Source organism: Candoia aspera, chromosome 4 (genome assembly GCF_035149785.1).
Source record: "Candoia aspera isolate rCanAsp1 chromosome 4, rCanAsp1.hap2, whole genome shotgun sequence".
NCBI classification, from domain to species: Eukaryota; Metazoa; Chordata; class Lepidosauria; order Squamata; family Boidae; genus Candoia; species Candoia aspera.
This window is the reverse complement of record NC_086156.1, coordinates 35,130,174-35,153,859: the sequence shown is the minus strand read 5'-3', so window position 1 is coordinate 35,153,859 and position 23,686 is coordinate 35,130,174. Positions and strand designations below refer to the sequence as shown.

Below are 23,686 nucleotides of genomic sequence, written 5' to 3'. Positions count from 1 at the left end.
GTAAAATAGCCTCTTTTTCTACATGCGTTACTCATAGCATTCTGTGCTGGACAGTAGTCAGCCTTGTAGGTGGAATTCCCGTACCAGTGAAATCGCTTCTTATTTTGCACTGCATTATTTGGGTTGGTATTTCAGAAAAAAGTTTTGCATAGGCAGAATTGGATAAGAATGTCAAGACTGGTCACTCGAGCTTTCACTTATGACTCATAAGCAGATGCTTATAAATCTATTTAATGAAGCGAAGCATCCAGCACAGAATGAAAGCTGCAAATGGCATTTCCCGCGTGTTCTACAGACAGTAGTCGACTCATAGAAGACAGGACGAGGGTGTCAGGAATGAGCGCAATGAACAACATTCTTCGTCCTTTTAGTTATGTTTATGGTTTTATTCAAGTTTAAGTTCCAGTCTAACAGTAACTTCTGACACTGTATGAAGACATTTATTTCCATAATTAATAGATCTAGTAAAATTAACTAAGCCACAAGTGCTACATAGAGCGATGATATAATACTCAGTGGATTTTCTGGCAAATTAGATTGCCAAATGATACAAGTTTTCTTCCCAGTCATGTTCAGAGGAACATTGAAATGATCATGCAGGATTCTGAGAGTCAATTCATAAGCGTTAGCATCCGCTTTCATGATGATAGAAGAAAGTGGATAACTAAATAACTTTGGCCTTAAGGCCTAAACTGTGAAGTATTTTTTTTCCTTTTCAGGAAATGCATCTGCCATTCCTAAAATGCATAAGGTGCACAAATAATTGCAAAATACAACTTCCATTGCTTCCAAGGGGGGAGAAAGCCCCTCCCTAGCATGTTAACAGACTATTCACTATGAAACTTGATGGATATAATTTCAACAGTCAATTTTCCAAGCCTAATTTGTTCCTGAAGGTTGTTATAAGAATAAAGTGGAAAGTATCATCATTATTATTTATTTTGAAATATGTCCCTGTTTTCATTCCTAGGGCATTCAAACTATTAAGAAATAACAAAATATAGTATGACAATTAAAACCTGATTAAAATAAAATACCTACATGTTCAATTAGTCACATCTGCAATAGTTTTTCATCTTTTTTCGTCATGCATTTTTCATTCAGGCATTTAGAAATATTCTTTTTCCATTTTGTTTAATTTGGCCTTAAAATCACTTGGCTGTTAATAAACTATTGTATTTCCTATAACCATACTAGTGGCCTTTTTGCTTTCTACTGACATTTCTACTTCATAATGAAGTTTCTTGATTGAATTGTTAATTACTCTTTATTCATTAGTACCATCTCAAGCTGACTAAGCTCAAGGGCGACTCATTTAATATATATGTTGCAATTAGGACTGAAAAACAGACTGGCAAGGAGTGATATTAGCTATGCTTAAGTTTTACGACTTAGGTTACTCTGTTAAGCTTTACAGCTATACTTGCAAATATAATGGGAATGTTTCCCCTATCAATGAAAAAAAAAGGTGGTCCATCTCTATTCAGTTTCCTCATAATATTAAATATATATGAGATGTGGTGCTTGTCACTGAAGGCAAGGTTCCTGCAAAGACTAGCAATAAAAAGCATCACAACTGACTCTACATTGCTGATCTCCCATGGGCAGCAAACCCAGTCTAGTGGCTGGAGCTGAGCTTCATCATTTTGTCAGTTCACTAATAAGGAGGTCACTGCAGGTACAGAATCCTAGATCTACATGTGGCAGATGATAAAGCATGATGGGAAATCTGCCTTTAAGGACAGGCTTGTGTGTTGCCTTTTACGACTGGCACCCATTCTCTGGTTCCATAATTGACAAGAAATGCTATTATTAAGCAGGTCTGGTGAGATAATTAGCATTCAGGGTAGCATTTTTAATCAGACTTGAGTCAGATAATTTATCACAGTGGTAGCAAGCTGTCAGGTCATACTATAAATACTCATTAAAGATGAATAAAGATTAAGTGCAGCCTGAAACAGAATTGAGCAAAGTAGTACTTAGGAATCGTTTCACTTCAATATTTGCTGTTAATAATTTGATGTGCTATTGGCAAAAAGATCAGGTCTCTGCACTGAGCTCATTTGTGTAAGAGGTGATAATATTGTGCAGCTGAGATGTCTGTTCAGCATCTATTTTAGGCTGAAACCTTTTTCATCATTGATCAGTTGCAAAAAAGAATATTCATTCTGAAATGCTCATTTAGTACGATTGTGCCCTCAGTTGCTATTGTTCCGTAGTAATAAGTTGACAGATTAAAGAGAGAAGTGTTCCATCTTGAAGGCAGAACTAATTTGTTAACATTAGTATGCTATTGCACTTTGAATTCATTGTAACTCTCTTATCTTCAGTAAGTTCACACATGAATAGCTTGTGGCAATTTCAGATAGTTTCCAGTTAATTAAAAAGACCTAGCATTCAAATATTCCTTGCACTAGCAAAATACTTGATTTTTTAAAGGCACATAAGAGTAAAGAATACACATTATTAAGAACACATTCTGCATTTAAAAGAGTCAGAGGTAGGGTATTTATTCTTCATCTTCTGACTATTCTCTATCACTTTGATACCAAATAAATTTTGGAACTTTTTTTTAAAAAAAAGGAAAATATGTTGAAATTCTCTTAAGTGGTATAGGCTTCTTGCATTTACTCTGGGTACAAAACATTTGAAGTATATGTTTATGTGTTTGTACATATCCTGGTTTTCATTGTATCCTTGATTTCTCCAGTGATCTGCAGCCTCCCAGGTTTCCCACACTTCAGTGACATCTTGGGAGAATGTCAAAAAAGATGCCTTCTACAGGGCTCTTTGGGATCATCAGAGATGGGCAATGTCAAAGAGATGTTAAAAATAAAAAGCAGCAACAGCATCATCTTCTGCCGTATTAACGATAACAAAAATCTAAAAATAAACCACCCCCTTCCCTTGAAAATGAAGAATAAAAACTGAAGCCTTGTTTTGGAAGAGGAGAAATCATGAGTAAATTAGAAGATAGAATTCAGCACTTCAGCCAAAGCATAGTCCATCCGTTGAAGACCTCTCCAATCCCAATTGAATTAAAATTGAATTAAAACCTCCCAGAGTCCCCTTTTGGGGGGGGGGGTGATATAAATTTAAATAATAAATAAAATAAAAGGAAACTTGGGAACAGAGGGATGTAGCCTTGAAATTGCTTGTCATTGCCCAACTCAGCAGGCACTCAGGTCACCTGATTAAAGTGATACCTTTTCTGATATTTATATTTGAGCTACAATACAGATGTCTGAATTTGCAGGAACACATACAAATCAGCAACATTGGAATGTTGTGGAAATGGTTTTGTAGTGTAGGAATTTGGGTTTGTAATGAAAGGGCATGAAAACAATCAGATTTGCAAGATTTTGTTATTATAGCAAACTCAATAAAAGTAGTTTTAGCCGTCCTGTGGAGTTGATTTCATGGTCTGGTCCACCTAGTAGGACTGACATCTTGCAAGTTTCATTGTATTATACCTCCTCCTCATAGTTCAGTGAATTAGGGAGGTGTCTGTCTAAGCTATGTTATTAGGATGTTCTGGATTTTTAAAAAAATACTTTAGCCCCCTTTGCCTAGGCAACAGCTCCTGCATATCTCCATCAAGTTGTTCTTCCTTTGTCTCTACATATACATTTTTGATTCCCTGATACAATTTATCTCTTGCTTGGCTGCATATGTTGAATTTTATACTCAATCTGCTGATTGACGCAAAGTAGAGAGAACCAACTTTTATACTTAGGGTTATTGTTAGATATCTACTAAAAACCCATAATTTACCTGCTTTCCCAATGTGAATGATAGAGACACATTTCTTTTCTCTTTTATTCATTTATTCTCTTCCCATCCATTTAATGTACTGTATATGTTTTATATGAACCATTTTGACATTACCGTTTTCAAATTTAATTGTAAACCTCTTCAAAATATGTCATGGAAAGATGTATATAAAGATTTCTAATAAATAATAAATATATGCCTGTTCCATTGGTCAGATGTATTTATTATTATGTATTATTTAAGTCAATTCTACTTCATTCTTCAACTCAAAGGGCCTTCAGAATGGATTCCAGAAGATCAGGAAAAACAAGACAAACCTGGTCTGCATATTTGTAGTTTAAAAAGCATGACACAAAAGTAAAAAAGGAAGGAAGATGGAAAAGTAAAACAAGCTAATCAAGCAATTGTTCTGAAGTTACATTCTTATAGTGAGCAGCTTGGAAGGTTGGGGTTGAAGGCAAGAAGGCATCAAGTGTAGCTGGTATCTTGTAACAAACTCTCCCTGGACAAAGAAAATAATTCATTTATTTACTTCCCAATTTGAAGCCCTCCAGATGATTAAGTTCCAATTATTTCTAGTCGGAGGATATGGGCGATGACAAATTTGATGAATGAATAAATAAATTTCCAGTTAATATGGACAATCTACATGTGATTTACAGAATTGGTAGACTTGATTGTAGAATTTGCTAATTTAAAATACTTCTCTGCAAATTGTATCATCTCTGGGTATTAATAATGTATAATAATTCTTGGCTCAAGAAGTTAACTTGATATTTTCCACATATCTTGGCTAGAAATTTTGGGAGATGTAGGGTACTTGATTGGGGACACCTGAGCTAACTATTATATTGACCCCATATAGGACAATGCATGGTGACTGAAGAGTCTAACGTTGGTTTATGTTTTCAGTGGCTCTTTAGTTTGACCTCTTGTACCTTTTGGCAAAATGTATACATTTTGGCTAATACCTGGCCAAGAAATCAGTATCTACAAAATTGACCAAGAAAAATCACACAGAATAACAGCAGCATGGTTCACTTTAATTGCATAAAAACTATTTCCCAACAAATGGACAACATCAAGGCAAGAGCAAACACTTCAACACCATGGTCCTTCTAGCAATGTTCTATGGATGTAAAGTGTGGAATCTATGAAAGTCAGATGCAGAAAGCTTTGAGTCACACACTGTGTAATGGGAAAATGACTGTTAAAGATCTTGCTCAGAGAACAAATCAGAAATGAGGAAATTTGATGACCAGCTTCAAAGATGTCGTCAAAATAACATTAAAATAGAGCTATAAATGTGCAGAACACACTGTCCATTTACTTGACAATAGATGGGCAAAAAAGTGACATGGTGCTGGCCCTACCATTACACCCCCACTTAGATAATGCCCTACAATATCCACGAGTAATGGAATGAAGAGAAAATCTGCTATTAATCAAAACCCAGGAGCTTGTAGAATTAATGTAAATGCAGTAGAGGTGGCATGTGTGTGTGTGTGATCCTTAGTTTGGGAAACTTTAAGTAGACTTAAAACTGGAGAGCCAGTTTGGTCTAGTAGTTAAGGCAACGGGCTAGAAACCAGGAGTCTGTGAGTTCTAGTCCCGCCTTCAGCATGAAAAGCCAGCTGGGTGACCTTGGGCCGGTCTCTCTCTCTCAGCCCAACCCACCTCACAGGGTTGTTGTTGCGGGGAAAATAGGAAGAGGAAGGAGTATAAGTATATAGTTCCATACTTCTACAATATTGTTAAAGGAAATCACACACAAAATATGAGTAGATGATTTGTATGTGGATCTGCCCCTGCATGCATGCTTAAAAAGCTTTCAAGTAAAATCAGATTCATGTGAAAAAAAGAAAAATACTGTATGGATGGACATAATAATCCAGGCTGAGTAAAGAATTTTACTTGGGGTTAAACAATATCACTCAGGTTGTTTGGCCAAGCATGGGCAATATTGCTGTGAACAGGATTCACGGTCCTGTGAGTCAGAAGTTTCCTTTTAATATTATATCTGTCTCCCACATGTGAGCATTTCACTGCAGAGGGGGTTACCCTCTGCTGCAGATGGGATTCAACCATGTGAGTTATTTTGGCATAGTGTTTGAACCTGATATATTCTAAAGCTGCTATTTTTATTTTTATTTATTTGTAATTTATGGGAATGAGCAGAATCTCCCTGCCTTTATTTTTTAATTGATCAGAGTATTGTGCTCTCATCAGATGTTACAAAGAAAAAAGAAAAATTATCTCGATATCATGAAGAAAATATTCAGGATACTTTGAAACAGTGTAATTGTAATTAGCCTGAAATCATTTTCATTTAAAATAGTTTACAGAATTTCTTTTTGTTCATTCAGTTTGAAAACTTTGATGTCTTGTAATCATCTTTAATGGCCAGTGGAATGAATTTTTTAGAAGGATTGTGATCAGTTTCCATTTCATAGCTTAATGTCGTATGGTTGATTTAGCTTGTAGGTCTATGTCCTCCGTTAGCTTTTTTCCCCATCTTTGCTAAGAGTTCTGAGAAGTCATTTTCTGCTACTTGCTTATCTGTTATATTAACTACTTAACAAAACTAATTTTACATTTTATGATTTTGCTATTTGTGGCCACTACCGTTTATATTAAATCATGTGGACACTGGAGTTAATTTTCCGTTCCATTGTGGAAGATATGCAAACTTAATTTCGCTCTAAATTCTCATTACCTTTTTCTCAACATGGTAGGCATGCACATTGTTTTGAGTTTTGTTCTTATGCCACCGTGGTCTCAGTTCCTGTTCCAAAGGAAGGATATGAGATAGAGAAGACAGGGAGTGACTTTAAATATTGCCATGGCAGTCATGCATATATTCTGGGTTCATTTTTGACAGTGTGATATATACTGGTTTCCTTCCAGTGAGAATCAACAGAAACAATTTAAACATTTGGATCCTGTTTTTCCTGGAGATATGGATTCTCCCCCTCCCCATTCCCTAATCCACTATCTTGGCCCCAAGAGTACTATCTGATATTTTTAATGTCTGTTATTCTGTGTGATCATTTCATATTCCCTGATGGCTAATATCTGTTGTATAATTTTGCTCCAATTTTTTTTTATCTTATTCTTGCTTTCTAGACAGGCTTTCTGTTAAGCATAATTACTATCATTTATAGTTGGAATTCTTAAGCAGGACGTTTGCTGCTTTTTGGAAGTGATCTAAAAATGGCTGAGCAGTTTATGAGAGAACTGTGTTTCCAGTGATTGTTTAAGAAGGAAGAGATCACAATCTAGATGTAAAGCATACTGAGCTTAAGACCTACAGCAGTTCTGCAGAGGGTTTTTTTTTACGTAGAATCATAGACATTTACTGGAAACTCTAAAAGCTGAAGTGTTTTTAAAGGACTTTTTGCACTTTTGATTATAAGCCATTACTCATAAATAATGGGAAAATATACTGTTAACATGTATAACGTAAGTTCATTTTGCAATCTGATTTTAGTCAATGCGTTTACAAATACATATTTGTTCTCATCTTTGTGGCAGAATACGAATCATTATATATTTTGAATGTGTCTGCTTGATTTAAACCCTCAGATCGAATTACATATTTTAAAATACAAATTAAACTCTGTGACATTTTAATGTGCCTGCAGCATGTTGTAGGATATCCAGGTATAAGGTATTTTTAAAAGCAACATTATGCAAGAAAAACATTTTTCCTGAAAGTTTGTAAATATTTATCGCAAAATAATTTGGCCTTTCTCATCTAAAATTCTCTGGCAGTAACTATAATCCTTTTTTTTTTTTATCACAGATGGCACTGACATCAGGGTATCCATTTGTCTGGGGGTGGTTTCCTACCTTTTTTTTTTTTCAACATTTGTGAAATTCTTCTTGGCTTGGCGTGAGATCGGGCACCCACGAGTGGATGCTCTTTTATGCCTTGTTGCCATAATAGAGTTGGGAAATGTATTCTACATCCTTTTCAATAAAACACTTGTGTCCAGAGAGCAATGCCCTGGTGGCAACCTGTAGAGGGCTCTGTGATACCATCTTTTGCATGGAACTAAAGTTGACGGAGGAAGGGGGAAGGGAGCAGAGAGCTCCCAACAGGTTGAGTTTGGTAAACAGGCGAGGAATTGTGGGCAAAGTCCTTTATCTCCTGCATTGTACCAGGCATGAGATCAGATGACTCAGCCCGAACTCATTATTTTAATAGCCTGCAGCTGGTTCACGTAGCAGCAGGAGGCCACCCCATCCACAAAAGAGGCCATTTAATTTTAAGTTCAGACTGGTACTTCGTAACTGTGATGAAAAGATTCAGATGCAAGTATTAATAAAGGGTGTTTGTAAAACAAAGCAGAAGTACAACTTGCAGATATTTTAATAGCAAGTAAATAAAACATAGTTTCATACTTTTGTACACGTTAAGACTCAGTTTAAAAACATGAGTCGGTTTAGCAAATCCATGGAACCCCCAAAGCAGCTGTGTTTTGTTAGGAAATTAATTAAATTGGCAATGTATACATTTTTCCCACTTATTTGTATTAACTTTCCTATATTACCTCACGTTTTTTTATTTCTATCATTTTTATGTATGGTGCTTTTTTAAACTTTTAGCAGATAGTGTGTAACATTCCTTTTCCTGATTTGTTTTTTCAGTTATAATTTATTTGATTTACTAGTAATGGATTATTATTTTTTATGTTTTATTTTTTGCAGCGGTGCCGATTCAACAAATTGAAAAAGTCAGTTTTCTTCTCTGTCCAAGAGAAAGTGCCTTCTGATTAAGAAGGGAAGTGCTTTCCCATCCTCAGTCTATTGTTGCCTTCAGTAACTGCAGAGGAAATAGGAAGAGAAGAATTTACCCCTTCAAGGGCACCAACAGATCTCTTTATAAAATGGTTTTAATACTTGCAGTTGATACTGTTTCTTGTTTTTATCCTTTTTACCTTCTCAGCAACCCAGCTGGGTAGGCATGTGTGAACTTTGGTAAATTTCTTTTCCAAAGCAATTGAGCGATCTATGAAAAGGGCTAGATGTCCACCTAAGAGGCTGAAGTGTGCCCCAAATTCACACGATTCTGAAATTTAATTTTGTTCTATGGATGTGTTGCTTATGCAGTGTTGCTTTGCTTTTTAATTTCTGATAAACAGAAGCATGGATACCTCCAATGCTACTCTAGCAAATGTGCGCTTGCAAAGCAGAACTTCTCTTTATTCTCTACTAAGACCATCCCCCTCTGCTCTAGACCAGTGTTTCTCGACCTCGGCCACTTGAAGATGTGTGGACTCCAACTCCCAGAATTCCCCAGCCAGCATCCTCAAGTTGCCAAGGTTGAGAACCACTGCTCAATGCCTAGTTGCTGGAGAAGGAAGGAGTCAGTACTCACCAGTAACATTTTGTCAGCAGAAGAACATCATTGGATATGTAAATCTCAAAACCTGTAAATAATTCAATTTCAGTTTAAAGATATAGAAAATGATTCAATAATACATCATGGCCCAATTAATTTTATATTACAATAGTACCATGCAGTGGCAAACCACCCCGCTATAGTCTGCCAAGAAAATGTCGCAAAAGCGGCATCCCCCCAAAGGGTCAGACATGACTCAGTGTTTGCACAGGGGACATTTCACCATTCTCCTTTTTTTCACCATGTTTATATACAATCCATTTCCTTCAGGATCAGAGATGAAATACATTGTTGCTCCTCTCTTCATCTGTGCACCCTCAAAATCTGTTCAGTGATTTGGAGAGATGCTCTAAAACAGACTTCAGTGCACACAGGGTGGGGGGGTGGGAATCTCCAGTTTTGAATTCTGTCAGCAGAAACATGCCCCCGTATTTAATACCTCCCCAAATGTATTGTAAATAATAGTACCATAACTTGAACTTGGTGGGTCCCTATTTTTACTGGGAACTAACCCAAAAATGCCTTGAGTTATCTAAAAGCAGTTGATTCAAAAACGAATCAGAGTAGTAGGACTAATGTGTTTCAAGTTTAGGTACTAAAATATCTCATTCTCTTTATGTCCATTTTGTCGCTTTCATTTTTTATATACATCAATACATCTTTTTATGCATCCTGAGTTACCCTGCAAATATTTTTATGACCTTAGTTGTGGTGGATAAATTTAACATCCCATTAAACTCCTGCATAAGAATATCCAGTATGGTAGTAGTTAGAGATGTTGTAATTATGAGAACTTAACAGCATGGCATCTGTTTCTCTTTGAAACTGTACCAAAAATTAAACATCTGAAGTATGGTATATCATCACTGCTATGCTTTAGGAGAGTGAAAGTCTATTATATTTCCTTTTCTATCCATTATTCTTATGCTATTGTTAAATAGGTATAATTGCATTGTATATATTATGTACATTTCTACACGTAAGTATAGTGCTTGAACTGTTGCTATAGGATTGGAGAGACCCAAATTCTAGTCCACTCTTACCAGTGGAAGGTCACTGGGTGACTGTAGGCAATCCCTCTTCCTCAGTCCAACCTATCTCACAATCTGTTGTTCTGGGGGAAAATAAGGAGGAGTATTGTGTATTATTTATTTTATTTATTTTATTTTCATCCTGCCTTTATTATTTTTATAAATAACTCAAGGCGGCAAACATACCAAATACTCCTTCCTCCTCCTCTTTTCCCCACAGCAACAACCCTGTGAGGTGGGTTGGGCTGAGAGAGAGTGACTGGCCCAAGGTCACCCAGCTGGCTTTCATGCCTGAGGCAGGACTAGAGCTCACAGCCTCCTGGTTTCTAGCCTGGTGCCTTAACCACTAGACCAAACTGGGTGTATGCTGCATTGAGTCCTTGAATGAAAAGAGGTACAAGAACAACAAGAACATGGAGCTTCATCATGTAATGATTCTACCCCATAATGCCATATATTTTCAACAAACCTCTAAGTAAATATCAACTTAAAGGTATGGTTTAATATGTTGTGATCATTTCAAGGACCAAAGATTATAACACAGTAGTCTTTAGTTTTTGAGATGATATACTATTGTCTAACCCAACTTAGCACCCGCCAAATGTGCTGGATTATAATTCCCATCATCCCTGGCCATATTGGGTGGTGATGAGGGAAATTGTGAGATACGTGGAGGATCACATTGGGGTAGCTTGACCTAATAGATTGCTTTATGCTTTGTGAGGAATCACTCTGAAGAAAGTTTATTTCCTCTCTCCTGAAGATAATGCGATGTATTGCCACATCAAAATTCAAACAATAGACTCATCTTTCATTTCTTGCTGTATGAACTGGGACTAATTCACAAGTTTCTTACATATCTTGAGAGCTGTCTTAACTTGTCTTGTTTTTGCCTGGATTCTGAAGAAATCTGTTCATCTACTAGACTAGATGTTATAAAGATGCCACCTTTCTAATAGCTTTCCCTTCTAAAATTTGGGAGTTTCAGCTAAAAATAAAAATTAAAAGAGTAAGAGTTACAATCTTCCTTCTAGTGAGCTATGCACTAATTGCATCCTGGATGTCATATCACTTAAAAAGAGCTGTGTAAAAGGTAAAGGTTTCCCTTGACATTAAGTCCAGTCGTGTCCGACTCTAGGGGGCGGTGCTCATCTCCGTTTCAAAGCCGAAGAGCTGGCGTTTGTCCATAGACACTTCCGTGGTCATGTGGCCGGCATGACTACACGGAATGCCGTTACCTGCCCGCCGAAGCGGTACCTATTAATCTACTCACATTTGCATGTTTTCGAACTGCTAGGTTGGCAGGAGCTGGGACTAGCAACGGGAGCTCACCCCGTCACGCGGATTCGAACCGCTGACCTTCCGATCGGCAAGCTCAGCAGCTCAGCGGTTTAACCCGCAGCGCCACCACGTCCCTATAAGAGCTGTGTAGTCTGGACTAAATTGAGCAATTAATGATGTGTTTAAAAATATGTTTCAAATATATAACTGTATTTTATTGAAGAGATATACATCATCCAGCTCAGTCATGTGAACTATACATTCTGAAGATGTTTCTTTTATTGCTGCATAGAGTAATAAGGTATCTGAACCATTTTACAAATGGGATGTGAAATGAAATATAAGCATCCATAAAACTATTTCCTATGATTAAGCAGTAACCCATCAAGTATGTATTGTTAGCAGCAAGTGATGACTGGTTTGCTAATTAATGACCCAAAGCAAAAACAAGGCTGATGAATGCCCTAACAAGCTAGCTGTTAACTGCTACAAAGGTGAATTCTGGGATGATAATTGGGACATTAAATGGTACTCAGTGGTTTTTATGCCTTTATTAAGCCTTTTGAAAAATTAGTCAGGGCAAGCTAATAACTGTTTTTCCAGTACAGAACATAAGACATTTATTTGGGTCTATGCAGCAATCCATATGAAATTGAAACTTGTCAGGAATTGATGACAAGTGTGGTAATTAACTGCTAAAAACTAAACAAATGGTAGTTATCACTGGAAAAGGACATGCTTGAAAGTGTTATTCCAGTTTGGTTAAATTGCAGTAGTAAAGCAGAGAACTCAGAATGACTTGTTCCTGACTAGTAAGAGAGCCTATAATTTTCCAGGCAACCAGATAGCTCTTATCTTAGGGAACAATTTAATAACTGAGTTATCTAGTTTATAAATCATATACATGTATGTTTACAGACAGATAGATGCATAGACAGAGATAAATTGTTAAAAGTAAAAATCATGGGTAGGGCAAATTAAGCTCAAGCCCATTGCATACCAATTTTGGAGGGTCTAGGGGGTCAAAAAAGTCAAAATGGCAACCATCGTCACACAATTGAGTCCCTGCTCCTTTTTTTCTGTGTGACATGTCACATGTAAAAAAGGGGCAGGGCTTCAATCATGAAGTTGCAGTCATGTCTTGACCCCATCTTTTTTTTACCCTACCCCCCTCTGCAAATAGCTGTGGAGGGTCATATCCTGCCTAATGAACTGGGTAAGGCATGGCAGCAGCCAAGGAGCCATTGCATCCTTTAGACCCAAATCTCCTAATCCCCGTCATGTTCTCATTTGTAAATGCTGGCCAAGAGCCCTTCCAAGCTTTGATATCTCTCTTTGGCTGTGAAGGAAGGGAGCCCAAGGGCTACAACAAACTTCTGTTGTTGTTTCATCTATTAAATAATGCCTTTTTCCAAGTCCTATATTGCCAAATATAGTGTGAAATTTTCCTGTGAACTAATAAGTGAAGGCATGAATTTGAAGTCTGAGCAAGTCACAGAACGTAGTAATACACCAACAGTGCCAACTAAAATGCCTACTACTGTGAATGTCTGGATTCGCTTTCTCCTACAGAAGTCAGTAGGAGAAATATTTTGGTTGTGGGAAAAACTGCAGTGGTGAAATTCAGTATGATGTGCCTATGTACGAGCGGTATGTGCCCTAGCTTCCTTCAACAGTCTGCAGCTTCCTGGCTTCCCACACTTCAGTGTCAAGGGAAGCCAACAAAAGATAATGCTCGTGGATATTTTTTCTGATCAGGAAAATCATATGCAGCCAAGGAGACCTCTAGAGTGATTCAAAATTTTGAAAAAGGGGAATGAAAGCTTCATGCTTTACCAGCATACAACAATATGCTCAGTCCAAAATCACCACTAAAAGGCACTCTAAAGAAATTATCCAAGGATGGGGTACTAAAAGGGAAGTGCCTTTTGCAAGGAAAAACAATTTTAGAAGACAGATTGTGGCACAGTATTATGCCCTTCTATGCATCATCTGACAATATTTGGTTTACCAGGAACAAGAGGAGGTCAGAAATGCATAGCATAAGGAGTACTACCAAGTACTTGCACTGAATGTTTGTTCACAGTTACCAATTCACAGTACTTTTTTCCATAATATTGATATCATTGCTTTTATAGGTTTATGACTGATGCCGCACGACGGGAACAGGAATCTCTCAAGAAAAAAATCCAACCTAAACTCTCCTTGACCTTATCAAGCTCAGTGTCCCGTGGGAATGTATCTACTCCTCCACGTCACAGCAGTGGAAGCCTTACTCCACCTGTCACACCACCCATCACCCCTTCCTCCTCATTTCGTAGTAGCACACCCACAGGTAAGAGAAGATGGATTTGCTGTTTGGGGTATAAACTTAAAAGAAAAAGCAGCAAACAAAACGTAGTAAAGTTAAACTGCTAAACAGAACCATCAATGCTTAAGTTAAATGCAATGGCCAGGTTCTTAAATTGGTTCATGGGTTTGACTTTGGTCCTGTCAATTTGTCATCTGGAATTCCCTTCTCTCACCTCCCAAGACCACAGCATTGCTTTCTTTTAGTCATTTACTAACAACTGTTTGGTCTTGCAAAAGGAGGCAAACATTTTAGAAGCACATCTCCGTCCTATCAGAAACAGTGACAGAATGACATCATCATCCTCTGCAGATAGTGGAGCAGAAAAGGGTCTTCTTTGCAAGCGTAGAAGGATGATGAGCTGTGTTGGAGAGATTAGTGAATTAATTGTCATCAGTGAATTAAGGCAGAGGGTAAGTTGCAAAGCTGCCAAAATGCAAGCCTGACTCATCCCTTTCTGGGTGAGAATTGCATCAGATAGCTGTATCTTAAACATTACCCACAGGTGTTAACATGCAATGGGTAGATAAACATAATTAGGCACGTTTTAATAGTGGGTTGCTCTACTAGACTTGGGCAAGATCTTTACTAAGCATGAAAAATTGGTCTCAGTTTATTTCCACTGATGGAGAATGAACTAGACACAGCACAGGCAAATTAGCTTAAATGTTCCAAACCTGATAAATTCCACATTTTTGATGTAATTAAAAAATCTTCAAAAATCACATTCACATCTAAAAACCATAATACTCAACCCAAAACTAGGTTAAACCAAACTGGACAACAGTGGGGTATACCCATATCATATGTGCAAGTGTCCCCTGATAATGTTACACTTCCGACATAATGGAATTGAAAGCCTGCCCTTTTAAAATATTCCCTGAGTTGTCCTATAAGTATGAAAAATATTATGTTGAATTAATGTTAAGATCATAAGAAACATGCTTACTATTTTTAAGACCCTTATCACAGTTACGTTTATATGGGATATTCTACTGTACTTTGTTCCAAAGTTTTTGTAAATAACTAATCAACTTCTTAACAATACTCTATAATTGTCTATACAAGTTTTATAGATTGGTAGTGATTTAGGAGTTTTAGTGTTTGGACCAGACTATGAAATCAAAATATGTTAAAAATGCCATTCCTCAGTCTTAGACAATCCAAATTCCTTTTGTAATATTCAAATTAGTTAGGAACTTGATTGACATTTAACTGACCTAAAGTATATCCCTGATAGTTGATAAATTAAAAAAGATTTAGCTACAGTTTTCAAACTGAGATTATCTTCAAGGTTTACCATGTGAATAAAGGTCACAATCATATTTCTGTCCAAAAAGCTTCGAAATATGTCTTTTTGCCTTTAAGGTTGGAAATATTGTACAATTTTAACTAAAAAAAACCTAATGGTATCAAAGGAATAACCTAATAACTTTCTAATTGTACCTGTAACCATTTTTGGATTTTATTATTTGGACTCCATGGAAAAATTAAATCAACATATGTGGCCAATGATGAAGCTGAAAATCATCTCCTGTTATCATATAGAAGTCACAATTTGAATAAAGAAAATCTAGGAGGTTAACCTTCTCGTGAAAACTTTTGTAATAATCTGTTTGTAGTACCTTAAAGGTATTAACTAAGTACTAAGTATTAATTCTAAGTACATATACCAATGTTGAAATAATTAACTTTTATATTTATCCTTTTTGATCAATAAGACATAATATATTATCAGTGTATTATAACAATTTGTGCTCAGCTTCATCTGATTTTAATGCCAATGTCCTTTGATTGCCTGATAAAACAAGCCAAAGGCTCAATAACAAATTAAATATATGAAGAGATAAAAAGTTTCCTTGATGAACTCCACAAGAATCTTGGTAAGTGAAGAAATAATTCCATTTTTTATAGCTCCGGTTGAAAGATTAGAATACTATTATTTGGCCAAAAATTGGTTCCAAAAATTTATATTGCATTATGTCAAAGGCCTTCCCTGTTCCAGTGAGAACGCTATTACTAATTCCAGTTTTTCTGAATATATATCTAACATATCAATTAGTAATATACTATCTAAGGTTTGTCACCCTTTTTATGAAACAAGATCGCACAGCCTAGACAAAGGTAATATTGTTAGTAGTCCATATGCCAGGATTATTGCCAAAACTTGGGCAAGGCCCTTCTCCCAGTCACTCATGCCTAGTCATCTCCTGTATGGACTACTGCAATGTGCTTTACATGGGGCTACCCTTAAAAATTATCCGGAAGCTGCAGCTGGTGCAGAATGAGGTGGCACGGGCAGTTATGGGCACCTCTAGGGCTGCGCGTGTAACATCACTGCTGTGTAAGCTGCATTGCATGCCAGTTTGCTTCAGGGTCCAATTCAAGGTGTTGATTATCACCTTTAAAGCCCTTCATAGCATGGGACCAAGTTACCCAAGGAACCATCTCATCCCAATTACATTGACCCGTCCCACCCAATCAGGCAGGAAAGACAAGTTACAGACCCTAGCAGATAAAGAATTTTGACTGGCAGGGTCTAGGAGGAGAGCCTTTTCTGCCATTGCCCCTGCCCTATGGAATATTTTGCCCCTTGAGGTGAGGTTGGCCCCCACTCTTCTGGCCTTTTTAGAAGAATGTTAAGGCCTGGCTTTGCCAACTAGCATGGGGATCCAATAGTGGTAGACAGCCCTGGTGGTAGTTGGTGGCTTGAGGATGCTCTCTCTGCCGTTTAGCTTCTCACTTTTAACTTTGTATATTTTTATAATGGTTTTTATCACCTTTTATTTGTAATCCACCCAGAGTTGCTTATATAGTGAGATGGACGGTGTATAAATTTGATTAATAAATAAATAAATCAACATTTAACAAGTAAACCAGGCAACAGCTTAATCAACATAATCTTTAACAGCCTTCAAAATCACAGGTATATAAGCTTCATTAAAGAAGTTGGAAAAAAATTATTCAAAAAAGCATCACCACCTAACTCAACAGTACTGGAGCAAAAAAATTGATACATATTTTATAGAAGTCAGTAGTATATCCATCAAGGAAATCTTTTCATAGATTTAATAATATACTGTATATAGTATATAGTATTTCTTGAAGGTACAGAGGTGCAGCTAGACAATCAATTTAGTCATTTCGCTTTATACAATTGAATAGTTATTCTGTGGGCATAAAAGGAATTAATTTTCAATCTAGCAGACATAAAAGCTTTTTTAGCATTAGGGTATGTTATTTTGCATATGTACTCAAAAGTTCCTTAATATATTTATAGTATTATACGAGTTTGCAGAGTGTATTTATTTAAAAAAAGGTCTTCAAAATCATGTTTGTTCTATTTTATGATGAAATAACCCTTTAATAATGTATTAAAATCTTTTAATAATAATGTATTTAAATACCATCTTGAAAAAATAGGACTTTTCTTAAAATAATTGATACTGTTACTGAAGCATGACTAGATAATGCAAGAAATAAATATGATATTGACCAATTAAGACAGATACTAAAAAATAATCAAGTTAGGAACAAGTCTAAATATTTGGCTCTGAAGGATTTTAAAGTAATTATATATCCACCAAATTAAATTCCCATTTTATAAGCTTTTCACATTTTTCATGTACTAGATTTGAATTTAGCTGGAAAATATTACAGCCTAATGAAGGATTCAATATTTGATTAAAATATCCAGCTGTAATTATCTGGTCTACACATAAAGTAAAAATGTATTCAAATTTTAGTAAGATTAATAAGCATCTGATTCTTCTTGAAAAGACATCTAAAGCCTTCTACATTCCACAAAACATATAAATAAAACAAATGAAAGAATTGCATATAAAAATTTCAATATTTCCATAGCTCAAGGGAAAAAATGTTCATTTAATTGAACAAACTTTTTTTAAAAACTAAAAAAATACAAGAAAGTAAAAAATTAAAACCCTTTTTAAAATCGAAAACAAAAATACAAAGCAGAAAAAGAAAGAAAATTAAAATAGAACTATCGGGATAAGACATGCTAAGAATATAGTACAGGAACTCCCTGCCAAGTCAAGGTAGCCCATCTCCTTCTAAAATTTTTGAAAAAATAAAATTTGAAAAAGTGAAAAAGACTGTTTCTTCTGTGCTCTACATAATCCCAAAACAGTAAACCTGTCTTCAGTATCAAGATAAAAAAAAGTCTTCACGCTGGAATCTAGGGATAAACAAAAACTTGCTGGAAAAAGGGGAAAAAGGGTTTTAATCATTTTTTGGTATTCTAACATCTCTTTTTTTAAGAGATAGATTCACCTTGGTTCCATTACAATAGTAAGATTCAGTATTACAGTAATAACATTTCATACTATGGGTGTTTCTGGAAATTCTGAGTAGTCTTAATGTGTAAGCTATTTTTAAACAGAATCTAATGATTTCATTCTCTTTTGGTTTCTTTGTTTATGAAGTATGTCAAGTACAAGTAATGTCTCATCATGGATGTGTCCATGAAGTGACATGACTTCATGGACACATCCATATAGTTCTCTTGGCAACAGCGCAGAAGTAGTTCATTGTTGCCTTTTTCCTGGATGTTTTTAAAGAATACATTTATTTTAGGAAATCTGGTTCTAGAAGTGTAGTTGGCTTGGTCTGTATTTCAGCAAAACGAACAAAGTTGCACAGCTTTTAAAGAAGTTATATCAGTTTGGATTGAGTTTGTGGTTCAGTCATAAATCCTTAACCAAGAATTTAATGTTACCTTCTATATTCTGAATTTCTGTATTTTTCCCAACATGCTTTTCAATGTTTATTTTTAAAAACTTTCATTCTGCTGTTTTTAAAAATAGCATTGAGTCGCTTTTTCCCATTTACTCTGTTTCACGAAGTGTGCATAACTTCCGTGCTTTAAGAAGTCTATGTATTTTAACAACTACTGGTTTTACTTTTTGTCTTTTAAAAAAGATTTTTGGGCATCCTTACTATGTTTCACAATATATATAGATCTTTCTTTTCAAAGCCACCTTGCCTACTTGTGTGGTAAGGTGTAAATGGAACAAGCCCACCCTGATAGCAGAAATGGAATATCATGTTTGGCCAGGCATATCTAAAACAACTCATCAATCATTTGACTTGAAAGGGAGATGCTGAGTCAAATTTCTGAGATGGCTCCCTTTTAAATGGTGCAGACCTCTACAGTGCAATTTGTGACCTAGGACATATTAAATGACCTGAATTCCACACAAAAGTAGCTGATTTAAGCATTTACCCATCTGAGAGCATTTTAAAATAGTACACGAACACTGATTGGTTTTCTCCATGGCTATTTCACACATATCTGATCAATAGGCAGGCCCAGTTGTCTGTATGAATACTTCCAAAGCAGTTTACAGAATGAAACCACAGTACTTGGAAGATCTTTTTTTTTTAAAGAATAATGTGAGAGTTAAAGCAGCAAATTAAAGGGGAAAAAAAGCTATGAAACATGAAAAGAAAAGAAAAGCAGCCATGAAACATTTTTGCTAAGACAAAAAAGTATGATGCCTCCCTGATTTTTATGCTTTATGCTTGTGGTGACACTAGAACTGTTTTGGTTGGGACATGAATATATATCTACCTTCGTATGCAGACAATGCCATGTTGTTTGCCAAGGACCCGAATGATTTGTAGCCAGAGTTAGATAAATGTCTGACACATTTAGCAGAATGAATATTACAATTAAGTTTTAAAAAGAAAAAAAGTTACTGTATTTGACGGGGAAAATTGAGTGAATGATTGCATATTATACAATCATATCCAAAACCCAAATCATGAAGGTCACATAGGAAGAAACTTAGTGATGCTTTTGTCTTACCAACCAGAAACAGGGATAGACAAGCATATGCTGATAATGTAATATGAGTTGTATGCCATGGAGGTGCCATCCTAAGAAATATTTAACATGATTAAGAGGAGAAGGATTGCTTCTCTGGTTTCAGCTTCAACCCAACGTACTTTAGACTTATGCAGGAAATGTACTAAAAAGTAAGAGCCAGTTTGGTCTAGTGAGTCCTAGTCCCGCCTTAGCTATGAAAGCCAGCTGGGTGACCTTGGGCCAGTCACTCTCTCAGCCCTCAGAAGGAGGCAATGGCAAACAACTTCCGAAAAACTTTACCAAGAAAACTGCAGGGGCTTATCCAGGCAGTTACCAGGAATCAAAAACAGACTCGAAGGTGCACACACACACACTGCAAAGTAGCACCCCCCAAAAGCAGCAAATGAAGGTAGCTAAATATGGTAATGGCTGTTTTTGTTTTCCTTACCTAATGATCTGTTTAAATCTTGTGTGTTTGTGTGTGTGATGATATGCCTCTTACTGTCTTCTTTTGATCTGCCAAACACTGCCAAACACTTTATGCCACATAGTCTGTGTGAACATTCTGCAACTCTGTGATTTTAAGCTTCCTGCCCCCGATGGGTGGGATCTCCATTGGCTGAATGACAACCTGCTTTGTAGAAAGAGAACTGGAGGGAGCCCAGCAGCATCGAACAGTTACGAGTACATGGATTTTGTTTCTTATCTGCTGTACCTAAGGCTGTTTTTTAATTGAATCCTGCCCTTTTGATAGTTCCTTATTGCAATCCCCATTTCTCTCGGTCACGGTATTCTTGCTGTGCCCCTGAAATAACATCTGGCAATGGGGAGAAGCATTGCAGGCTTTAAGAGGAGTAATTAGATGTATAGGAATGTTCACAGCAACCTCCATAAGGAGCAAGATCGTTCAAGAGTAATGTTCTTGTCTAGACTGCACTCATAAAGGCATTGCTTGTTATAATTTCCATTCTACAAAGCAGCAGCAAATGCTGGTTTTCATTTTGGGGTGTGTTTCAAACATCTCTGTAGCTTCATGGAGTACATGAGCTAACACAAACCACCTTGAGAAAATCCCTGCATGTTGTCAGAGTATCTTCCATGGTGAATGCGATTTTGCCAACTGCCATTACTAGATGTAGTATTGCTCTACTTACTTATATGTCTTCCTCATTTTGTTCTTCTTGTTTTCCTTTTTCTTTTTGTATAATAGCACTTTTGGACTATTTTCATTAAATGATTTATCCAATGCCAGTCAGGCCACAAGGTCTGGATGTAGTTAGTGCAATAGTAACAGGAGCATATAATCACTAAGTGGTCTGGTATTCCCATCTGCAGACACTAGCATCAATATAGTGTTTCTAGATCTGTATGATTTATCTAATTTGCCAGTGCAATACCATGTAGGAATATTTTTTTGTCAATTTTAGATTGATAATGCTTTAAAACAGGGGTTAGGGTTTTAATGCATCAATTCAATGAAAGGGTTTTAAAGCGTTGAAAATATCATGGCAAAAAGGATTACTCTGTATCAGTGTTTCTCAACCTTGGAAACTTTAAGATGCTGGCTAGAGAATTCTGGGAATTGAAGTCCACACATCTTAAAGTTCCCAAGGTTGAAAAACACTGTTCTATATGGAATAAAACATGGAAGTGTGCAATATGGGCTATTTATTTATCTGATTTATGTTTGATTTATGTACTGCCCAGCAGTGTCTCATGGGGGGGGGGTAAATAAATACAAGATGGCTGCCACACCCATGCGATCAAAGCCCTGCCCTCATCCCTTTTTAATATGCATCACAATGCACCTAAAACGGCAGGGCTTCAACCTCATGATTGTGGCTGCCATCTTGACCTTTTTTAGCCCTCCTTGTGGAACACCCTGATACTGCCATTTCTACGGGCTCTTAAGGGAGCTCATGTAGGGATCTCCTTTTGTTTTATCCTCCTAACATGAGCTCTGTAAGCAGCGGCATCTCCAAGAACTTGCCGCTTTTGTCAGAAAAAGGAAAACAGTGTCAGACCCAAGCTCTGCCCCTTTTCATACATGCGTGCTACATCATGATGTAAGGAAGAATGGGCAGGGCTTGCATCAGGATGCTGCTTTTGTTGTGCTTCGTGCCTTATCTCTGCAGAAGATGCTGCCTATGAAGTAGGCTGGACTGAAGAGAGGGGTTGGCCTTGAACCTGGCTTTCCCCAGTCTTAGTCCAGTACCTTAACTACTACACTACACTGAAAGGTTTGTGATTAAATCAAATAACTTTGGAACAGCGGTAAGGCCAGAAAATGATATAAAACCTAAAAAGTAAGTGAATGCAAATATACATACTGTATATATCAATTGACAAGTATGTATAAATATAAGATATATAATAAGAAATAAGAATGAAATGCAGGTAGTGCTCACCTAATGATCATTTGCTCAGTGACTGTTAAAACTTGTGACGGTGCTAAATGAGTGGTGCTTATGACCGGTCCTCAAAGTTCTAGCTGTCGCAGCATCCCTGCAGTCACATGATAGCAATTCAGGTGCTTGGCAACTGGCCTGGATTTCCGACCATCGCAGTGTCCCATGGTCACGTGATCACAATTTGCAACCTTCCCTGCCAGCTCCCCACAAGCAAAGTCAATGGGGAAACTGGCAGGAAGTTGGAAGTCACAGTCACACGAGGTCCTTGCTTAACAACCCATGGTGATTCACTTAATGATAGTAAACAGGGACTGCCAGAACTGCCGTTGCTAAGCAGTGTGATCACATGATGTCACGCTTTACTACCACATTGCTTAGCAACAGAAATTCCGGTCCCACTTACTGTTAAGCAAGGACGGCAAGGAATTTGTTCAGAATGTCATTCATCAGATTCATATCTGCTAAGCTTCAAGAATTGCAGATTTTCCCACTCATGTATTGAAAGAAATGTCTGTTGACATCATGTATCTAACAATGTATCTTTTTTTTCCTAACAGTTCCAAAAGATTCTCTCATGCTAAGAAAACAAGAAAAGGCACATATAGAGTAGCACTTGAAGATGAAACCACATATCTAGAAATAATATTTCATTTTCTGGTCTTTACATAGGAAATATGGAATGCCAGCCCAATAGAAATAGTAGCATACTGCACTAAATGTATCTCTCTCTTATGTTCATAGACCAGATATGGACTAATCAGGTGGCTGTTTTGAGTACAAGAAATTAGATAATGATGATCTGCAGAACTAAAAAAAATAATGTACTTTAATTCAGCATCCTGAACATAGAATATCTGCAGGATGCTGAATAAAGCATTTACAGTGCCAGAGGGCTTATTATAGAAAAGGCACAAGACATCATCCCAAAACTGCTGGAGGAAATGCCCTTGAATTATCCTGTAGTATGGTTTTTGTCTATGTGTAAGGCCTAGGTTTAAATATTCCTATTGACTTTGGGGTTAGGGTGGAGTTTCCTTGACATCTCTAGTTAAAATACTTTGAGGGATAGCTTAGGGTAAAGTTTGTCACTTGGCACATTTTTTCTCTTAAGTCTAATGTTTAGGGATAAAAATTCCTATTGGCATTAAGGATGAATCTTTGGGTTGGGGTTAGGATTCCTTCAGATCTTAGGTTAATGTTATGGTGAGGATCTGGCCCACGGTATGATTTTATGCTTAGTGCTCTTAGTCTAATGGATTCTCAAACACAATTTTCTTTTAAAAAAATAAAAAATATTCAGCCCCCACCTTCAAAAATAAATGCAAACCATGCCCTAAACATCTCTGGGAATTAGAACACACACAAGATATTTTATGGCCTTTACTATAATGGCTGCTGTATAGCAATAAAGTATGCTTAAACTGTGAGTAATAAATTAGGCTTTGAGTATATCTTAGGAACTTCATCAGCCACAGTTCATTTACAGAATTCCTTTTTTATTGTAATCCTTTGTTTTAAGCATGAATCTATTCCCTGGTATTGTCCCTTGGAGGATAACCCAGACCAGAAAAAGGACAGGAAGATTAAACTGCTGCTTTCCTG

General features: G+C 36.7%; 1 protein-coding gene across 1 annotated transcript in view; it reads left to right on the top strand.

Annotated features, from left to right (window-relative positions):
• The window catches only part of JAZF1 (JAZF zinc finger 1), a 119,144-nt gene that overhangs the window by 88,068 nt on the left and 7,390 nt on the right, over nt 1–23,686 (top strand). The window contains exon 3 of the mRNA XM_063303820.1: nt 13,632–13,828. Coding sequence (XP_063159890.1) covers nt 13,632–13,828 — 197 coding nt within the window. The remainder of the gene's footprint in view (nt 1–13,631; nt 13,829–23,686) is intronic.